Here is a 19638-nt window from a genome sequence, read left to right on the forward strand (position 1 = left end):
CCAGGAATCCTCTTCTGCCCTTTTGCAATCACTGCCATCTCTCTCTCAAGGGCAACCACTAGTCTGACTTTTAACACTATGTATCTGTTTTGCCAATTTTGATTCATTGTGTAAATGGAATCATACAGTATACATACATTACACATAGACTACAATGTATACAGTATAACCACACTGTAATGTGTTCTGTTTTACTTCCTTCACTTAATATTTTATGAGATTCAACCATATTGTGAGTAGCAATAATGCTTCCTAAACTTGTATATGTGAATACTTCTTAGATTACTAGTGGAGCTATAAGGTGCCGAACTGTAAGGAACCCAACATTACTTTATTTTGGCCAGGAATTATCTCAAGTAGCTATGAAACCACAAGAAAAAAATCTGGAAAGACCCCAAATACATTAGGTTAAATAACATGCAACCTAACAATGAATCAGCCAACCATGAAATCAAAGAAGAAATTTAACAAAATACATGGAAACCCATAAAAGTGAAAACACAATGGTCCCAAACCTTTGGGATACAGCAAAAGAGGTTCTAAGAGGGACGTATTAGCAATACATGCTTACCTCAAGAAGCAAGAAAAATCTCAAATAAACAACCTAACCTTATACCTAAAGGAGCTAGGACAATAGCAACAAATAAAGCCTAAAACCAGCAGAAGGAAGGAAATAATAAAGATTAGAGCAGAAATAAATGATATAGAAACTAAAGAAACAATAGAACAGATCAATGAAACCAGGAGCTGGTTCCTTGAAAAAATTAATAAAATTGATAAACCTCTAGCCAGACTTATCAAAAAGAAAAGAGAGGGGACCCAAATAAACAAAGTCACAAATGAAAGAGGCGAAATAACAACCAACACTACAGAAATACAAACAATTAGAAGAGAATATTATGAAAAATTGCATGCCTACAAATTGGACAAGCTAGAAGAAATGGATAAATTCCTAGAAACATATAAACTACCAAACTGAAACAGGAAAAAATAGAAAATTTGAATAGACAGATATCCAGCAAAGATATTGAATCAGTAACCAAAAACTCCCAACAAACAAAAGTCCAGGACCAGATGGCTTCATAGGTGAATTCTACCAAACATTTAAAGAAGAGTTAATGCTTATTCTTCTCAAACTATTCCAAAAAAATAGAAAAGGAAAACTTCCAGATTCATTTTATGAGGCCAGCATTACCCGGATATCAAAACCAGATAAAGACACTACAAAAAAGGAGAACTACAGGCCAATATCTCTGATGAACACCGATGCAAAAATCCTCAATAAAATACTAACAAACCTAATCCAACAATACCTTAAAAAAATCATTCATCACAATCAAGTGAGATTTATTCCTGGGTTACACAGGTGGTTCAATATTCACAAATCAATCAATGTGATACATCACATTAATGGAAGAAAGGATAAGAATCATATGATCATTTCAATAGATGCAGAAAAAGCATTTGAGAAAGTAAAATATTCATTCATGATAAAAACCCTCAACAAAGTATGTTTAGAGGGAACATACCTCAACATAATAAAGGCCATCTATGAAAAACCCACAGCTCATATCATCCTAAATGGGGGAAAACTGAGAGCTTTTCCTCTACAGTCAGAAATAAGACAAGGATGTCCACTCTCACCACCTTTTTTTTCAACATAATACTGGAAGTCCTAGCCATAGCAATCAGACAACAAAAAGAAATAAAAGTCATCCAAATCAGCAAGGAAGAAGTCAAATTTCACCATTCGCAGATGACATGATACTCTATGTAGAAAACCCTAAAGACTCCACCAAAAAACTGCTGGAACTGATACAGGAAAGTTGCAAGATACAAAATCAATGTACAGAACTTTGTTGCATTTCTATACACCAATAATAATTCAGCAGAAAGATAAAATAAGGAATCAATCCCATTTACAATTGCACCTAAAATAATAAGATACCTAGGAATAAACATAACTCTGAAAACTATAAAACACTGATGAAAGAAATTGAAGATGACACAAAAAATTGGAAAGACAGTCCATGATCATTGATCATAAGAACAAATATTGTTAACATATCTATGCTACCCAAAGAAATCTACACATTTAATGCAATCCTTATCAAAATACCAACAGCATTTTTCATAGAGCTAGAACAAACAATCCTAAAATTTATATGGAACCACAAAAGACCTCAAATAGCCAAAGCAATCTTGGCAAAGCAAAGCAAAGCTGGAGACATCACAATTCCAGACTTCAAGTTATATTACAAAGCTGTAGTGATCAAGACACTATAGTACTGGCACAGAAATAGACACATAGATCAATAGAACAGAACAGAAAACCCAGAAATGAATCCACAATTATATGGTCAATTAATCTTTTTTTTTTTAATTTTTTTTATTGTTATGTTAATCCCCATACATTACATCATTAGTTTTAGATATAGTGTTCCATGATTCATTGTTTGTGCATAACACCCAGTGCTCCATGCAGAACGTGCCCTCCTCAATACCCATCACCAGGCTAACCCATCCTCCCACCCCCTCCCCTCTAGAACCCTCAGTTTGTTTTTCAGAGTCCATCGTCTCTCATGGTTCTTCTCCCCCTCCGATTTCCCCCCCTTCATTCTTCCCCTCCTGCTATATTCTTCTTCTTCTTTTTTTCTTTCTTAACATCTATTGCATTATTTGTTTCAGAGGTACAGATCTGAGATTCAACAGTCTTGCACAATTCACAGCGCTTACCAGAACACATACCCTCCCCAGTGTCCATCACCCAGTCAGCCCATCCCTCCCACCCCACCCCCCACTCCAGCAACCCTCAGTTTGTTTCCTGAGATTAAGAATTCCTCATATCAGTGAGGTCATATGATACATGTCTTTCTCTGTTTGACTTATTTCGCTCAGCATAATACCCTCCAGTTCATGGTCAATTAATCTTCAACAAAGCAGGAAAGAATATTCAATGGTAAAAAGACAGTCTCTTCAACAAGTGGTGTTGGGAAAACTGGACAGCAACATGCAAACGAATGAAACTGGACCACTTTCTTACACCATACACAAAGATAAATTAAAAAATGGATTAAAGGCCCAAATATGAAACCTGAAACCATAAAAATCCTAGAAGAAAACATGACCAATAACCTCTTTGACATGGGCCATAACAACTTCTTTCTAGATATGTCTCCTGAGGAAACAGGAACAAAAGCAAAAATAAACTATTAGGACCACATCAAAATAAAAAGCTTCTGCAGTCAGCAAAACTAAAAGACAACCTAAAGAATGGGAGAAGATATTTGCAAATGACATATCCTATAAAGGGTTAGTATCCAAAATATATGAAGAACTTATGAAACTCAACACCCCAAAAATGAATAATCCAATTAAAAAATAGGCACAAGACATGAATAAACATTTTTCCAAAGAAGACATACAGGTAGTCAACAGACTCACGAACAGATGCTCAACATCACTTATCATCAAGGGAAATGCAAATCAAAACTACAATGAGCTATCCCCTCACATCTTTCAGAATGGCTAAAATCAACAACACAGGAAACAACAGGTGTTGGCGAGGATGTAGAGAAAGGGGAACCCTCTTGCACTGTTGGTGGGAATGCAAACTGGTGTAGCCACTCTGGATAACAGTATGGAAGTTCCTCAAAAAGTTAAAAGTAGGGGCGCCTGGGTGGCTCAGTCATTAAGCGGCTGTCTTCAGCTCAGGTCATGATCCTGGGGTCCTGGGATTGAGCCCTGCATGGGGCTCCCTGCTTGGCAGGAAGCCTGCTTCTCCCTCTCCCACTCCCCCTGCTTGTGTTCCCTCTCTCACTGTGTCTCTCTCTGTCAAATAAATAAATAAAATCTTTAAAAAAAAAAGTTAAAAATAGAACTACTCTGATACAGCAATGGCCCTACTATGTATTTACCCAAAGAATACAAAAATACTACTAACTCAAAGGGATACATGAACCCTGATATTTATAGCAGCATTATCTACAATAACCAAATTATGGAAACAGCCCAAGTATCCATTGATTGATGAATGGATAAAGAAGAGATGTTATACACACACACATGCACACACACACACACATGCGCACGCACACACACACACAGGAATATTACTCAGCCATAAAAAGGAATTAAATCTTACCATTTGCAACAAAGTGGATGGAGCCAGAGTATTATGTTAAGCAAAATAAGTCAGAGAAAGATAAATATCATCGATTTCATGCATATGTGGAATTTAAGAAAGAAAACAAATGAGGAAAGGGAATAATACACACACACAGAGAAAGGCAAACCAAGAAACAGACTCTTCACTATAGAGAACAAACTGATGGTTACCAGAGGGGAGGGGGGTGGGGGGATGGGTGATATAGGTGATGGCGATTAAGGAGGGCACTTGTAATGAGCATCGGGTGATGCATGGAAGCAATGAATCACTATATTGTACACCAGAAACTAATACTACACTGTATGTTAACTAACTGGAATTTAAATAAAAACTAAAAGAAAGAATTACTTGAAATAAAACTATCCATATTGTAGTTAGCAAAAAGTTGTCATGTTTCGGGCACCTGGGTGGCTTAGTCGTTAAGCGTCTGCCTTTGGCTCAGGTCATGATCCCAGGGTCCTGGGATCGAGCCCCACATCGGGCTCCCTGCTCCACGGGAAGGCTGCTTCTCCCTCCCCCACCCCCCTGCTTGTGTTCCTTCTCTCACTGTGTCTCTCTCTGTCAAATAAATAAATAAAATCTTTTAAAAAAAAAAAAGTTGTCATGTTTCAAAACTTTATGAACTCTACATTTTCTAAATCTGAAACACTAACCATGGTGGTTTTTATGAGCTTACCAATTATATATATAATTTTATATATATATATATATGTAACTTATTATTATGTCAATAGACATCTGGTCAGTAACTCAGTAAAAATTTCTAGAGTGAAGGAAGAAATGCAGCAGAATCACAAAGCACTTTTTTCGGGGGGGGGAAACTGAGGGGGTACAGACTCTAGAAGTTCACTCAATAAAAGTTTTGCCACAGGATCATTTTTGAAATCAGTCTAATTTCCTGAAATCTAGAAACGATTTTTGTATATTTTGGTGCTTCATGCTTGTCATTTTCATAAAAATTTAAAATTAAGATTTGAGATTTGAACAAAACTTTACTATATTTCACATGTCCTAACCACAGCCTTGCTGAAGCAGATGAGAAGAAAAATGGAAGGTCTGCCTGCATTATTGTGGAAGCAGTGGTAGAATGAATTTCAGATCGAATTTGTAAAACAAATACAGAAGGATCATCTGTGGTTTCCAACCTTTGAAAGCATGTGTCCAGCACTTAGCAAGTTGTACCTCTATATTGTTGTATTATAACATGTATTTCACACAGTGCTACTACATAACTATGCTCACCTTCCAACTTTGCCCACTTTCTTATGAGCACATACCTTGGGGATTAAAGAAACCAGTCATCCAAAATACATTGGGCCTCCCTTCAAATATCCAAGTAGAAAACTGAGCATTTCTTTCCAGAAGTTCAGTAAACCAGAAGCCCAGTGTGGATGAATCCCAGGACACTCTTTTCCAGATCTGAGGTATGCGAGCATCATACATGTTGTCCAGGGCATCTCTCAAATTCTGAAAAAGAGAAAGTTAAAATATAAGAATGAGAAAAACCAACAAAAGAGGGAAATGACAACTGAGATCATAGCTCACCTCACTCATAATGATTGTTCCTTCAATGGCCAATTTTAGATCACTCAGGCTACTGCGAAGGATTGAAATGACTTTTTGCATTCTGTCAATTTCTTGTCTAAGAAATATGTTCATTGAATTAAGATGTCCCATCTTTACCAAACGAGCTTTCACCTTAAAAAAAAAAAAAAAAAATACAAGAAAGGAATTTTTTTTAATCATCTGTCATTTCTCTTCCAATGACCTCTCCTTTCTCTATTCTTTTTCTTCCTCTGGATATAGCTCTACTAGACCAAATGGATTCTAAAATATCTCTTGCAGAACCCAACTTGACATTAAATTCCCCATTTCCAGGCCTCAGAAACTACTGTTCAACTAAAATTGTTTTTATTTCCTACTGATTGTACTTCGTTGATAATTGGAAATGTACTTTAAAAAGCTGAAACAAAATTGTACCTTTTTTCCCTTTCAAATGATTAAGTGCTAAGTGTCAGTTAAATATTCTTTTGCAATCTAACCTTTGTAAGAGTACAGTTTGGCATGTTTTTTTCATAATGTTTACAGAGTCATTATTAGAAATGTCACAGAAGTTTAATACGGCCAAAATCTTTACAGAGCAGTAACCAATGAATGATTGGTTGCAGCTTCCTAAGATCATTGTTGCCCTGGTTAGTGTGACTAAAGAGAGCCTTTCCTAATCTAATCAATAAAAATATTTGACTTTGTGTGAGAGCCATTAAGCACCTGTCGTTTGTTCCTTTTGGTATATCATTTATTGACCATTTTGAAGAGATCAATATAAAAGCATCTGGTCTGGGAATAATAAAATATAACAATTATTGGAAAATAAGCCAATATATATATACATTTGAATTTAGTGACCTATGCCCAAGAAAAGATTGACTATGGATATTGGCAAGAACTCATACAGAGATCTGAACTTTCTGCTGGCCACAGTCGAAGAGATGCCAGTATAGGAGGGGTAAGGATAGGCATATGGAGTGGGAGAGAATTTAGAGAAATGTACCAGTCCACCAAATCACCAGAAAGCCAGTCAACTGTAGGCTTCTCTGCTGGAAATGCTCACGGCCCCTTCTTGAGTCATGGAATGTTAGAAACGATAGGCTTCAGGCTCATGTGGACCATCCTCCTCATTTTCCAGAACAGGTTTGCTAGCATGATGCTGAAGCATCCCCCTCGGCAATAGACACCTCTGCTTTCCTGCAGTTGGGCCACTTCTAATGAGTTAGGGATGAAGAGGGGAAGCACAAACTTGGGGAATCAGTGTGGGATATACAAAACCGAACATCCAGGGTGGGAATATCTGGGCAGGTAGAGCAAATGATATTGCAATCCCAGTCAAACATGCCAGTGGAGGTCCCTAACCCAGTCACCGTACCAACTTCCAGGCATTCTCCTAAATTCCTGGTTCTAGAACTTACATTTTTGCAGGCTCTACCTCCTCATTCTCATCTCGAGCCCTTCAGCCTCCAGTGGCTGAATAGCATATATATCACCCCCTTTAAATCATGACTACTCTGTAGAAATTCACAATGAAGGAAAAAGGAAATTATGGAAATACTTTTGCAACTCCCACAAGTGGGAAATTAAGCCCAGGTATTGGCTACAGTGTCACATCAATAGCCCAGGTACCTTTTAGTATGCTAACAGCCCCAAACAAATCACCTTGCCCTACTTACAGTTTTAAACGAGAACCTTCTTTTGCAACAGAGACATGCTTAGGAAAAACTTAAACTCTTGAAAATCTAATCTTCGTACTGATTTTATTTTGAATATGGTTATTGTTCCAGCCTAAAATTATCTTTTTATTAATAAGATGAAAGATTTGCTGCAGTCTTACATAGGATTTTCATTATGTTTCTGGGACCAGGTAGTCTCTTCTTGAGTAATGTGGCTCCGTTTTTACTATGGAAGTCAATAGTGTAATTATATTTCAATTTACAAAATTCACTTTACAGCCACATTTTCAAGAACACATATCTCTCTTCTATGAAATAAAGGACACTAAAAGGTAAGTGATCTTGGAAGAGGAAGCAGTTTTAGATGCCTCAGTACAAACTCCTTCCCATTTAGCAAACTACTTAGCGACATCCCTCACATTCAGTCCCTGCTAGAATATTGCCAGAACAGAGAACTTGGGGAAGTGGCCCTGACCAAGCCTGGATAGCTCAAATTATCCCAAGATCCTGGACCCCTCCTCGGGTAATACCAACCTGTGGTCTAGTCAACCAGAGTGAGTTTTATCTCACCTTCACATGCCAGGTTTTAAAATATTTTAAGGCAGGTTTTATGCCTCATCTGTCTCCTGAAGATCATTTACACTATGTATCCATTTAAAAAAATGTTTTACCCCCTACTATAATTATCTCTATGTGAAGCAATGGATTTCTTGGCCAAATGCCTTGGTACCCATTTACATAGCAGAGGCAAAAACTGTTTTAAGAAGCAAGAAAATGTTTCTTATTGTTGAGGGTACCCATTGCAGTGGGAGGCCTGTAGCTCAAGCAGCCTCGGGGTCCCCAACTGACAAGTTCATTTTTCCCAAACTTGAGGATGCAAGTCAGGGTAGACACAAAACCATAGTTATACCAGCACTAGGGCATTAGCCTCTCACTTCTTGGTTGAAGAGCTACACTTGATTCAGTCCCATCTGGGACTCTCTGACCATCAGCAGTGAGGAGTGGAGGCTGAGAACAGGAGAGAGGAGGCCCTGGATGACCAGAAGACACAACCCTGTCTTCTTGCATGAAGAAGGAGGCCAAGTTGAAGGACCTTTCGTAGAACTTTTAACCACCCAGAAATTTTACCACAATTAAAGTTTTTTTTTAGATCAGCAGTTCTCAAAGACCCCTACAGACCCTGAGATCCTTTCAGGGGGTCCACAAAGTTGCACGTTTTTCATAGTAATACTAAGACATCACTTAACTTTTTAACTCCTCTTCTCTCAGGAGTGTACAGTGAAGTTTTCCAGAGCTACGTGACATGTGGTATCACAACAGATCGAATGCAGAAGCAGATAGGAAAATCTACCTGCCTTCTGTTAAACAAGGCATTAAAGAGATTTGCAAAAAATGTAAAACAATCCCACTATTCTCAATAAATTTTTTTGTCTTAGAAAACATACTTTTTTTTAATAAAAATGTTAGTTGTGTTAACATGTAGTGGGGTTTATTACTGTTATTTTACAATAAATTAATACAGACTTTTGAAATGTGTCTGTTTAAATTTATGATATATTAAATATCAGTAGTTATAACCCACATAAATAAAGGCTATTTGGGGTCCTCAGTCATTTCGTAAAGGGGTCTTGAGGTTAAAAATATTTTGAGAAAAACCGATTTAGGTTAATAGGCAAACAACTGGGAGGTTAAAGAAGTAGAAAATTATTGCCATCCATGTGGGGAGTGAATTCATTTAAATGGCTTGCTTTCCTGGCTGGGAGGATTGAGAGACTAGAAGGGGGGAGCAGAAGACAAAAACAAGGAGTGAGTTTAAAGAATGGACAAAGCAGGCTTGGGTGAAAGAGGTGGAGAGATGTTTCCAGCCTACAGGTGTAAGATGTCTGGGGATGCAAAGATAGAGGAATACAAAGATGGGAAAAGGTAGAGAAAAGGTGATTGAAAGAGAACATGGAGTAGGAGACGGATGGAGAAAGGTGTCAGGAAAAGTGCAGATCATAGTTTGCAAGATGCTTGAGAAGGGCCAAGGAAGAGAAGACCACAAGGTTAAAAGAAAGAGTTGCAAAGGAAGTGGGAATAAGCAGAGCAGGGAGGGAGTGAAACTTACTGTCCCAGGACCATGCTAGGTTTTGTGGAACCCAAAGATAGCCCTGTACACACCAGGGGCAAAATGTGTAGCTTACCTCATGAGGAATGTAATCAGGAGGCAGTTTGCTCAGCATATCTTCAGATAATCTATAAACGATGGCTTCCCGGGTCTCTCCCACACCGCCTCCACTCTCTTTGGGTTGAATGTTGGTAATTGTTTCAAGAACAGCAGAAGCAGTGTTACTCTGATACCTGATAAAAGAGTGAACTTTTCAGAATGTAGCAAGGAAATGTACGTTCAGAGATAATTATCAAAGCTAAAATGAACGGATAAGATCACTTAAAGCCAGATAGAAAAAAGAGGGGGGAAAAGGAAACTTTACCATCAACACACAGGAATGAAAAAAACTAGAGACCCATTCTACTGCCTCCTAACAAGACATCAAGAACATCACAGAAAAGAAAGGCTTTCCATCTTCAGGGAAAGAGATTCCACAAATGTCCTTGGTAATCCAAAGCAGTACTATCCAATTTTGCTTGTCACTAGCCTACAAACCTCATGTTGGACAATGAACACAACTCTTTTTATTCTCCCCCAGTTATAGACTGGTCATAAGAATCTATAATTACATGACAATTTGTTAGATCAAAGAGGATCACTCATATTTCTTCTATGAATTACACATTATTAAAATTTCTTTGGTATTTTCTGTTTTGTTTTCTCACTTTCCCACTTTTGTCTTATGATTTCCAAAGTAATCTATTGGCATCCATCTGTTCCACTTGTCTAAATGCAGCCACCCATATTTAAAATCCATGCATCCAATAAAGATTTATTATGTACCAGGCACTGAGCTAGGTGCTACAGTATGGTCCAGGTAAACAGATCCTTGCCTTGGTGCCCCTCTCTATCTAGTGGAAGAGGGGTGCGTTTGTCAATACAACTGTAATACATGCTTTGGAGGAGAAGAACAGGATGCTTTAAAAGAGAGTAATCCATCTGTATCTCTCCCTTGTTTTTGTTCTCACTCTCTAGATCTCTTCTGGGTCAACCAGATGCTCTGAGAGGCACAAACGTAGCTTTTGTCTTGAAGTAGCTGGGTGTGTGTGCACGAGTGTGAGAGTCAGTAGGATAGTAAAGTCCCCTACTATTATTGTACTGTATTGTATTGTATTGTATTGTATTGTATTGTACTATCGTTCTATTGTTGTATTGCTGTCAATTTCTCCCTTTTGGTCTGTTAGTATTTGCTTTATATATTTAGGTGCTCCTATGTTGGGTACACAAATATTTACAAATGTTGTATCTTCTTGTTGATTTGACCCTTTTATCATTATTTAATAACTATCTTTGTCTTTTATTACAGTCTTTGTTTAAAAGTGTATTTTGTCCGATATAACTACCCAAGTTTTCTTTCAGTTTCCATTTACATAAAACATCATTTTTCATTCCTTCACTTTCAGTCTGTGCATGTCCTTACATTTGAAGAGAGTCTCTTGTAGGCAACATGGGTCTTTATTTTTGTTTTTGTTTTTTTGTTTTGTTTTGTTTTGTTTTTTAAATCCATTCAGCCAGTCTATGTTTTTGATTGGAGAATTTAGCCCATTTACATTTGAAGTAATTATTACTAGGTATGTGCTCAATACTATTTTGTTCATTGTTTTCTGACTGTTCTTTAGTTCTTTCCTATTCTTTTTTTCTTCTCCTGCTCTTCCCTTGTGGTTTGATGACTTTCTGTAGTGTTTGATGACTTTCTGTAGTGTTACGGTTAGATTCCTTTCCTATTATCTTTTGTGTATCTACTATAGACTTTTGCTTTGTTAACCATGAGGCTCACATATAACAGCCTATAAATATAACAGTCTATTTTAAGTTGATAGCAAATATGTAAATAGACATTTTCACAGGAAGACTGAGGAGTGTTTTAGTCCACTGTGAGTGCCACGCCTTGGGGGTGGCAACGTATCGAGAACTGTGGCTCCAATTGTTTCAGGCCTGTGGGGCCCAGAAATGCAAGCCCCCTTGGCTACCAGGGCCAGGCATGCAAGGGACGTCCTCTGTGTGGGCTGCATGTGTCTACTGGCTTTAGCAGGGCCACAGGAGGCACTGGGGTTGGGACACTCCCACCAGAACTAGTAAGGCAGAGGGAGAACACAAAACTGGTGTGAACAAGTACCTCCATCCCTGGCAAGAGTCCCAACAGGTTCCTGTCCCTCTAGCAGAGGCCTTAAGATTAGCAAATGAATCTCCTTCACATATGATCTAAGTGCTTTTCAAACTCCTGCTTTTGCTCTGAGTCCCAGGGGTGAGTGAGTCTGCACATGGGCCCTGTAACAGCAGGATCTTAATTCCCTACAGCCCTTTGGGGTTATCTCCTAGATATAAGCCCCACTGGTCTTCAAAACCAGACATTTTGGGGGTTTGACTCTCTGGTACAGGTCTCAAGGGTTGGAGTTCCTGATGTGGGGCACAATCCCCTTGCTTCCCAAGGAGAAGCTCTGTATTTATGAGATCCCTCCCAGTTATATGTCACTGTGCCAGGGGTGAGGTTTCAGGTGAGATGACATTTCTGCCTCTCCTACCCACCTTGATGTAGCCCTTTTATACTTCACTATGGAGCAGCTGCTCAGTTAGTTTTCAGGTCTTTTCCAGAAAGAATTGTTCCCTATGTAGCTGTAGATATGGTGTGTCTGTGGGAGGAATTTAGTTCAAGATCTTCCTATGCTGCTAACTTGAACTGCCTCTTCCTGTGAATTCTTAATTCACCAGGTTTGTTGCATTAATTAACACTCATTCATATTACCTATATGAATTTAAAATCCTCAAGCTAGAAATTTATTTTAAGGTGTTTCCAGGAAGTTTCAGGTGGCAGCTAGTCGAACCAACCCACACCTTTCCTGGAATAATATGCCTACAACCAGGTCTCAAAGAATCCAACAGTTAATTTCCAATAGACATGAGTTCACAGTCAAAAGTTAAAAATTCATAAAGAAACAAAGCAGGAGCTCTTGCTCTGAGCAAGAGCCAGTAGAAACAACAGAAAGCAGAACCAGACCTGCAAAGATCATAGATAATAAATTTTCAGATGCACATTATGAAGATGTTTTTACTGTATCAGAGAATAAAAAAGGATGATTGAAAATATAAGTATGAAACAGGAAACTCTAAACATGAATAGCATATGTGAAAAAGAGCCAAATAGAACTTTTGGAAATTTTTAAAAATATTAAGATTGAAAAACAGTATTAGTTTTTTTATTGCTGCTATAACAAATTACCACAAAATAAGTGTCTTGGGGTGCCCAGGTGGCTCAGTCAGCTAAGCATCTGACTCTTGATTTCAGTTCAGGTCATGATCTCAGGGTCATGGGACTGAGCCCAGCATCAGGTTCCATGCTCAGCGTGGAGTCTGCTTGAGAATCTTTCTCTCCTTCTCCCTCTGCCCCTCCCCCCACTTGTGCCCTCTCTCTCTGTAAATAAATAAAATCTTTTTAAAAAGTAAGTGTCTTAAAACAACATAAATTTATTATCTTACAGTTCTGTAGTTAATAAGTCTGACATAGGTCTCATTGGGCTAAAATCAAAATGTCAGCAAGGCTGAGTTACTTTCTGTAGGCTATTGGGTAAGATTCATTTCCTTGCTCATTTGAGTTGTTAGCAGAATCCACTTTCTTACTGAGGTCCCCAATTCCTTGCTAGCTGTCCATGACAATGGCAAGTCAAGTCCCTCTCTCACTTTGCATCTTTCCTCCTGCTTCCATTTCATCTCTCTGACCCACACTTCTGTTTCCATCTCCCACTAGTTCATGTGATTAAATTGGGCCTACTTTGATAATCTAGGATAACGTTCCCATCCCAGGATCCTTACCCTTAAGAATATCTGTAAAGTCCTTTGTGCCACATAAAGGTAACATTTATACAGGTTCTGGGGATTAGGATGTGGATATCTTTGAGGGTTCATTATTCTGCCTACCATAAAGTTAACAATGAGTCAAACAGCAGATTAGATTCAACCAAGTAAAGAATTAGGAAACTGGAAAATAGATCTGAAGACATGTAGAATGCTGCAGAGGAAAACAAATGGGAAATATGAAAGAGAGGTTAAAAGACATATAGGATAGAGTGATAAGTTCTAACGTACATCTCAGGAGAGCTTCAGAAAGATAGAAGAGAGAAAATAAAAAAGAAATAATAAGGGATGAAATAACAACTGGGGATTGATGAAAGAGTTGAATTCAGTGCCTCCTAAGTAGTATGAACAAACAAACAAACAAATAAATAGAAATCCAGATGTAAACATATCACAATGAAACTGTAAAACACCAAAAACAAAGTGAATATCTTAAAAGCAACCAGAGAGAAAAACAGAATATCTAGAAAGAAATGACAGTAAGACTGATGGCCAATCCTCAACAGCAGCGTTGGAAGCCAGAAGAAAATGGAAAAGTGTGTTGCACATGTGAGGATAAAATAACTACAAACCAAGAATTGTATATACCAAGCAAAATTATCTTTCAAGAAGGAAGGCAAGACAAAAGATTTAAATAGATATTTCACAAAAAAAGCTATATTAATGGCCAATAAACATATGAAAAGATGCTCATCATTTATTAGAAAAATGCAAATTAAAACCACAGTGAGATATCACTTCACACCTACAAGAATGATTATAATAAAAAACAGATAATAACAAGCATTGGCAAGAATGTGGAGAAACGGGGGGTGCGGAGCAAGATGGCGGAGGAGTAGGAGACCTGGATTTCATCTGGTCTCAGGAATTCAGCTGGATAGGGATCAAACCATTCTGAACACCTACAAACTCAACAGGAGATCGAAGAAAAGAATAGCAACAACTCTCTGAACAGAAAAGCGACCATTTTCTGGAAGGTAGGACGTGCGGAGAAGTGAATCCGAGGCGATATTCGGGAGGATAGACGGCGGGGGTGGGGGCGGCCTCCGTCCGCCGCTTCTGGCAAGTGATAGAGCCGCGGAGCACAAAATCGGAACTTTTAGAAGTCTGCTCCGCTGAGGGACGTCACTCTGGTGGCGAAGTGGGGGGTGGAACCCTTGCAGGACAGTGTGGTCTCAGGACCCTCGGGGTCACAGAAAGACTGGGGGTGCCTGAGTGTGGCAGAGCTCCCAGGTATCGGAGCAGGGAAGCCGGCTGCAGAGACGGAGCCCAGGCGCGGGCTCTCAGCTCGGGGTTGCTATAAACCGTGATCCGCGGCACAGTCGGGCCACTGCTCCTCCAGCAGGGACCCAACAAGCGGCAGATCCGGGGAGACTCCCCTTCCTCCCCCGGGAGGAGCGGCGCGGGAGCGCACCGCAGGGGTCTGCTGGGTTTGGAGACTCCACCCGGGGTCGGGTGCCAGAGATAGAAACGCGCGGTCACAGGCCAGGTGAGCACGGAGTGCAGCCGGAGACCAGGGAGATGGGAGTGACTGACTGCTTTTCTCTGGGGGCGCCCTGAGGAGCGGGGCCCTGAGTTCTCGGCTCCTCCGGGGCGGAGATTGGGAGGCCGCCATTTTCACTCTCTGCCTCCAAAGCTGTACGGAAAGCTTGCAGGGAACAAAAGCTCCCGAGAGCAAAACTGAGCAGATTACTTAGCCCGGACCGGTAAGGGCGGGGCAATTCTGCCTCCAGCAAAGATATTTGGGAACCACGGCAACAGGCCCCTCCCCCAGAAGATCAGCGAGAACAGCCAGCCAAGACCAAGTTTACCGATCAATGAGAATGGCAGAACTCCAGAGCCAGGGGAATACTGCACATAGAATCCATGGCTTTTTTACCATGATTCTTTAGTCTTTCAAAATTAATTTTTTTTTAACTTTTGTTTTTTTGAATTTTTCTTTTTCCCTTTTTCAACCAACATCTTATCAATTACTTTTTTAAAAAAACATTTTTATTTTTCATTCTTAGAGTCATATTCTATCCCTTCATAGTAGTTACCCTTATTTTTGGCATATATATATAAGTTGTTCTCGCTTTAAAATTTTGAGATAGTTTCTTCTAACAGATCAAAATATACCCTAAATCTCTAGTGTATGGTTTTGTTCTACTCTCCTGCCTGATCACATTCTCTCCCTTTTTTTTCTTTCTTTTTTTTTTAAATCCTCTTTTCTTTTTTCAAACAACTTCTTATCAATTCCTTTTATAAAATTTTTTTATAATTTTCATCTTTACAGTCATATTCCATCCCTTCATCATATCAACCCTTATTTTTGTACATATATAAGTTTTTCTTTCTTTAAAATTTTGAGAGGCACTATCTTCTAACAGACCAAAATACACCCAAAATCTAGTGTGTGGCACTGATCTATGCACAAGACTGATCATATTTGATCATATTCTGTTTTTTTTTGTTTTGTTTTGTTCTGTTTTTTTGTTTTTGTTTTTATTTTTATTTTTTTCTATTTCTTTTCTTTCTTTTTTTTTTTTGCTTTTTCTTTTTTCTTTCTTTCCCTTTCTTTTTCCCCCAGCTTCAGGTCTTTTCTGATTTGTTTAGAGTATATTTTCTGGGGACGTTGTTACCCTGTTAGCATTTTGTTCTCTCATTAATCTATTCTCCTCTGGACAAAATGACAAGATGGAAAAAATCACCTCAACAAAAAGAACAAGAGGTAGTACCGACTGCCAGGGACCTACTCAATATGGACATTAGTACGATGTCGGATCTAGAGTTCAGAATCATCACTTTAAAGATACTAGCTGGGCTTGAAAAAAGCATGGAAGTTATTAGAGAGACCCTTTCTGGAGAAATAAAAGAACTAAAATCTAACCAAGTCGAAATAAAAAAGGCTATTAATGAGGTGCAATCAAAAATGGGGGTGCTAACTGCTAGGATAAATGAGGCAGAAGAGAGAATCAGTGATATAGAAGACCAAATGATGGAAAATAAAAAAGCTGAGAAAAAGAGAGATCAACAACTACTGGATCATGACGGCAGAATTCGAGAGAAAAGCGGTACCATAAGATGAAACAACATTAGAATAACTGGGATCCCAGAAGAAGAAGAAAGAGAGAGAGAGGCAGAAGGTATATTGGAGCAAATTATAGCAGAGAACTTCCCTAATTTGGGGTAGGAAACACACATCAAAATCCAGGAGGCACAGAGAACCCTCCTCAAAATCAATAAAAATAGGTCAACACCCCGACATCTAATAGTAAAACTTACAAGTCTCAGAGACGAAGAGAAAATCCTGAAAGCAGCTCGGGAGAAGAGATATGTAACCTACAATGGTAGAAATATTAGATTGGCAACAGACCTATCCACAGAGACCTGGCAGGCCAGAAAGGACTGGCATGATATATTCAGAGCACTAAATGAGAAAAATATGCAGCCAAGAATACTATATCCAGCTAGGCTGTCATTGAAAATTGAAGGAGAGATAAAAAGCTTCCAGGACAAACAAAAACTAAAGGAATTTGCAAACACGAAACCAACCCTACAAGAAATATTGAAAGGGGTCCTCTAAGCAAAGAGAAAGCCTAAAAGCAACATAGACCAGAAAGGAACACAGACAATATACAGTAACAGTCACTTTACAGGCAATACAATGGCACTAAATTCTTATCTTTCAATAGTTACCCTGAATGTAAATGGGCTAAATACCCCAATCAAAAGACACAGGCTATCAGATTGGATTAAAAAACAAGACCCATCGATATGCTGTCTGCAAGAGACTCATTTTAGACCCAAAGACACCCCCAGATTGAAAGTGAGGGGGTGGAAAACCATTTACCATGCTAATGGACACCAAAAGAAAGCTGGGGTGGCAATCCTTATATCAGACAAATTAGATTTTAAACCAAAGACTGTAATAAGAGATGAGGAAGGACACTATATCCTACTTAAAGGGTCTATCCAACAAGAAGATCTAACAATTGTAAATATCTATGCCCCTAACATGGGAGCAGCCAATTATATAAGGCAATTAATAACAAAAGCAAAGAAACACATCGACAACAATACAATAATAGTGGGGGACTTTAACACCCCCCTTACTGAAATGGACAGATCATCTAAGCAAAAGATCAACAAGGAAATAAAGACTTTAAATGACACACTGGACCAAATGGACTTCACAGACATATTCAGAACATTCCATCCCAAAGCAACAGAGTACACATTCTTCTCTAGTGCCCATGGAACATTCTCCAGAATCGATCACATCCTAGGTCATAAATCAGGTCTCAACTGGTACCAGAAGATTGGGATCATTCCCTGCCTATTTTCAGACCACAATGCTTTGAAACTAGAGCTCAATCACGAGAGGAAAGTCGGAAAGAACTCAAATACATGGACGCTAAAGAGCATCCTACTAAAGAATGAATGGGTGAACCAGGAAATTAAAGAAGAATTTAAAAAATTCATGGAAACCAATGAAAATGAAAACACAACTGTTCAAAATCTTTGGGATGCAGCAAAGGCAGTCCTAAGAGGCAAGTATATAGCAATACAAGCCTTTCTCGAGAAACAAGAAAGGTCTCAAGTACACAACCTAATCCTACACCTAAAGGAGCTAGAGAAAGAAAAGCAAATAAAGCCTAAACCCAGCAGGAGAAGAGAAATAATAAAGATCAGAGCAGAAATCAATGAAATAGAAACCAAAAGAACAGTAGAACAGATCAACGAAATTAGGAGCTGGCTCTTTGAAAGAATTAACAAGATTGATAAACCCCTGGCCAGACTTATCAAAAAGAAAAGAGAAATGACCGAAATCAACAAAATCATGAATGAAAGAGGAGAGATTACAACCAACACCAAAGAAATACAAATAATCATAAGAACATATTATGAGCAACTATATGCCAGTAAATTAGATAACCTGGAAGAAATGGATGCATTCCTGGAGATGTATCAACTACCAAAACTGAACCAGGAAGAAACAGAAAACCTGAAAAGACCTATAACCACTAAGGAAATTGAAGCAGTCATCAAAAATCTCCCAACAAACAAAAGCCCAGGGCCAGATGGCTTCCCAGGGGAATTCTACCAAACATTTCAGGAAGAATTAATACCTATTCTTCTGAAACTGTTCCAAAAAATAGAAATGGAAGGAAAACTTCCAAACTCCTTTTATGAGGCCACCACTACCTTGATCCCCAAACCAGACAAATACCCCATCAAAAAGGAGAATTACAGACCAATATCCTTGATGAACATGGATGCAAAAATTCTCACCAAAATACTAGCCAATAGGATCCAACAGTACATTAAAAGGATTATTCACCACGACTAAGTGGGATTTATCCCTGAGCTGCAAGGTTGGTTCAACATCTGCAAATCAATCAACATGATACAATACATTAACAAAAGAAAGAACAAGAATCATATGATCCTCTCAATAGATGCAGAAAAAGCATTTGACAAAATACAGCATCCTTTCTTGATCAAAACTCTTCAGAGTATAGGGATCGAGGGTACATACCTCAATATCATAAAAGCCACCTATGAAAAACCCGCAGTGAATATCATTCTCAATGGGGAAAAACTGAGAGCTTTCCCCCTAAGGTCAGGAACATGGCAGGGATGTCCACTATCACCACAGCTATTCAACATAGTACTAGAAGTCCTAGCCACAGCAATCAGATAACAAAAAGAAATCAAAGGCATCCAAATTGGCAAAGAAGAAGTCAAGCTCTCACTCTTTGCAGATGATATGATACTTTATGTGGAAAACCCCAAAGACTCCACCCCAAAACTTCTAGAACTCATACAGGAATTCAGTAAAGTGGCAGGATATAAAATCAATGCACAGAAATCAGTGGCATTCCTATACACCAACAACAAGACAGAAGAAAGAGAAATTAAGGAGTCGATTCCATTTACAATTGCACCCAAAACCATAAGATACTTGGGAATAAATCTAACCAAAGAGGCAAAGAATCTGTACTCAGAAAACTATAAAATACTCATGAAAGAAATTGAGGAAGACACAAAAAAATGGAAAAACGTTCCATGCTCATGGATTGGAAGAACCAATATTGTGAAGATGTCTATGCTACCTAGAGCAATCTACACATTCAATGCAATCCCTATGAAAATACCATCAACTTTTTTCAAAGAAATGGAACAAATAATCCTAAAATTTGTATGGAACCAGAAAAGACCCCGAATAGCCAGAGGAATGTTGAAAAGATAAGCAAAGCTGGTGG

General features: G+C 38.6%; 1 protein-coding gene across 1 annotated transcript in view; it reads right to left on the reverse strand.

Moving 5' to 3' along the window:
• Positions 1-19638, reverse strand: part of DNAH8 (dynein axonemal heavy chain 8) — a 369397-nt gene that overhangs the window by 20464 nt on the left and 329295 nt on the right. The window contains exons 84-86 of the mRNA XM_032410111.1: positions 9576-9732; positions 5714-5866; positions 5446-5635 (exon numbers count right to left, since the gene is read on the reverse strand). Of these exons, the coding sequence (XP_032266002.1) occupies positions 5446-5635; positions 5714-5866; positions 9576-9732 (500 nt within the window). The remainder of the gene's footprint in view (positions 1-5445; positions 5636-5713; positions 5867-9575; positions 9733-19638) is intronic.

Source organism: Phoca vitulina, unplaced genomic scaffold, assembly GCF_004348235.1.
Source record: "Phoca vitulina isolate PV1807 unplaced genomic scaffold, GSC_HSeal_1.0 scaffold11, whole genome shotgun sequence".
NCBI lineage: Eukaryota > Metazoa > Chordata > Mammalia > Carnivora > Phocidae > Phoca > Phoca vitulina.